General features: G+C 41.4%; 1 protein-coding gene across 1 annotated transcript in view; it reads right to left on the reverse strand.

Moving 5' to 3' along the window:
* SLC20A1 (solute carrier family 20 (phosphate transporter), member 1) overlaps positions 1-2,637 on the reverse strand; it is a 14,735-nt gene that overhangs the window by 11,510 nt on the left and 588 nt on the right. The window contains exons 2-4 of the mRNA XM_004686101.2: positions 1,960-2,570; positions 1,686-1,826; positions 1,417-1,502 (exon numbers count right to left, since the gene is read on the reverse strand). Of these exons, the coding sequence (XP_004686158.1) occupies positions 1,417-1,502; positions 1,686-1,826; positions 1,960-2,305 (573 nt within the window). The 5' untranslated portion in view covers positions 2,306-2,570. The remainder of the gene's footprint in view (positions 1-1,416; positions 1,503-1,685; positions 1,827-1,959; positions 2,571-2,637) is intronic.

Raw genomic sequence — 2,637 nt, forward strand, 5'->3', positions numbered from 1 at the left:
AACCTGCATGCACTCATCAAATGAGTGTGTTTCTTTCCGTGTGTGTAAAAATACCTGTATGCACTCATTAAATGAGAGGCTCCCCCCTCTAAAAAGACAAGTTTGTTTTATCTGGAAAAATATCAAGTCTCTCCAATATCAGCACAATCTGCTTCCCAATAATCAACAAAATCAACAAAGACCCAAAGTAAAACTTTACAAAGTAGAAATCCATAACAGATCAGGATATTATAATACTTCTTGTTCTCTGATACATAGAGCAAGTTATATGGTTCTAATAAAAACACTAAAAAATCTGATCCAGGCCTACTGGTAAGCCTCAAATTGAAGAATCATCCCATCATGGAAGGGAAGGTGCTACCCATATCTGCTTGCTAAATTAAACACCAAACTTCAAATCTGTTGATGTCAGCGAGTTGTTTTACTCTCCAATTTTACCAAGCTCTAGATGTTTCAAGTTTTCATAGTATTAAACTGAGCTTGCCAAACTCAGGCTATGGGAAACGGAATAGTAACTCTCTTTACCAGCCAAACAATTTCTATAGAGAAAAGATACAAATCCATCCCTAGAGAAGTTTAGAATTAAGCCAAACAAGTGGTCTGAATACATCCTCACCCTGTGGGATTAAGCTACCTATCTTCCTGCACTCAGATTACTACAGTTTAGAAGCAATTTTAAAAACTTACAATAGACCATTAAAAACCATTCACCTCAGAAAAGGGAAAACTTTGTTTCCTAAGAAAAATGGACTTATTCTCCATGTAACTCAGTCCAGAGAAATCTGCTGCTGTCTATATTTATTTTGGAGCCAGCATTCCTCAAGAGGGATTTTCAAACACACAGGAAATTAAATGGTTGTCTGGATTTTTTTTTAACCAATCAAAAGAAAAACAAAGCTACTTTTACTGGTTCTTATTACCTATTCTGAAAAGTTAGTATCAAGTTGCTGTTGGCAGAGTTACCACCTAAGACCTAGAAGCTAGTTGTGATCAGTGTTGTTAGGAGTAATTATGTAGCAACCTTAACTATTTCATTTTACTGACAGCTAAGAAAAAGTCAGAGCAGGCATTGTGACTTGTTTAACCCCAAGCTCAATTTCAATTTTCCTGAATAGAATGGTGGTTTAGATCAAGCAGCAATCGGCATAGAGCTAAACAAAGTCACTCTAAATAAATACCCTTATTTCTTTGCACACCATTCAATTTCTCCTTCCTGAATGAGGTAAGCAACTAATTCTTGGGTATTGAAAATTTGTTTCTTTCAGAGAATTTAGCAACATACAAAAAGTATGCCAAAAAGGAATTTAATTCCAGCTTCCCAAGGCCACACACCTACATACCAATCACGTGCAAAAAAAGGCTCTTTTGATTACACTAAAGGGTGTGGGGGGTGGAGAGGAAGGGGAGAAAGATTACCTTACGGAGGATGAATGCACGAACAAGGAAGAATAAAATTCCAGACATAATACCAGAAAGCAGTGGAGAGATGAACCAAGACATCACTGGAATAGAGCACATTAAGAAAAAATGTGAATTGATGAAAATCAGGAGCCAAAACACACTTTCAATTTTAGTATTCTCTTTTCAAAACTTTAGTCTGTCCCTATATTCTATACCACATATGCCAATAGATTCCATGACAACAGGACAATAAAAATTAAAATGCCACTTAGAATTAAACATACCAATTTTTATCAGTTCAGACCACCTGACGCCCTCCTGTCCCTTTGCCACAAGGGAGAAACCAATGGTCGCACCGACAATACAATGGGTTCCAGAAATGGGAAGCTTCAAAAACGAAGCCACTAGTTGCCACACAGCAGAACCTGAAACAGTCAAGTTGCATTAATTAAGTCAATCGCATTATGGCTGCAGTGCACTCTGGAGACCCTCTGAAAGGTACAGGGCAGAAGGAGCCCCGCGTGCAAGCCCACCACCAGGGGAACAAAGCCAACTCACCAAACATCGCGCTGACAGAGCCGGCCATCAGCAGCTGCTCGGTCGAATTGTACATCTCCACGTCAATCAAGCCCTTCCTGATGGTTTCGCTCACTTTGGCCCCCAGGAGAACAGAGCCCACGGTTTCAAAGACACTAGCGAGGATGCACGCTTGCTTCAGGGTCACTACACCCGAGCCCACAGCGGTACCAAACGAATTGGCCACATCATTGGCTCCCACTGAGAAGGCCAAGACGAACGCAATGATGAAGCCCAGGATAAGCATCCAGAGGTACTCCACCATGGGCCCGGAAGCCACGGGGGCAGCGATAGTACTGATGATCATTGTTGCCATGGTCGATGCCATTCTCCAGAGTAGTGGTTTTTAATGACTAGGAATTACTGAGCGGTTTTCAAGGTGTGTAAACGGAATATGAGGTATCAAAATGCTATAATAAATAATATATATTATATAAAATTAAATACTGTAAACTACGGCCCCGAAACGAGCTGTGGAGTTACTGCTATACACTGGGTATGGGCATCTGTTGTCTGGGGTTTCTTTGGCTGTGGAGGGCTACTAGCACGGCGCGGAATTCCATGGCGGAGAAGAGAAAGGACGCAAGTTCATCCTGGGAGAGGAGAAAATAACAATGGCAGCGCGCCCTTGGGGGAAGGAGCGGTCTGGCAGCGGCGGGG

The sequence above is a fragment of the Condylura cristata genome, unplaced genomic scaffold (genome assembly GCF_000260355.1).
Source record: "Condylura cristata isolate star-nosed mole 26May11 unplaced genomic scaffold, ConCri1.0 scaffold00020, whole genome shotgun sequence".
Classification (NCBI taxonomy): domain Eukaryota; kingdom Metazoa; phylum Chordata; class Mammalia; order Eulipotyphla; family Talpidae; genus Condylura; species Condylura cristata.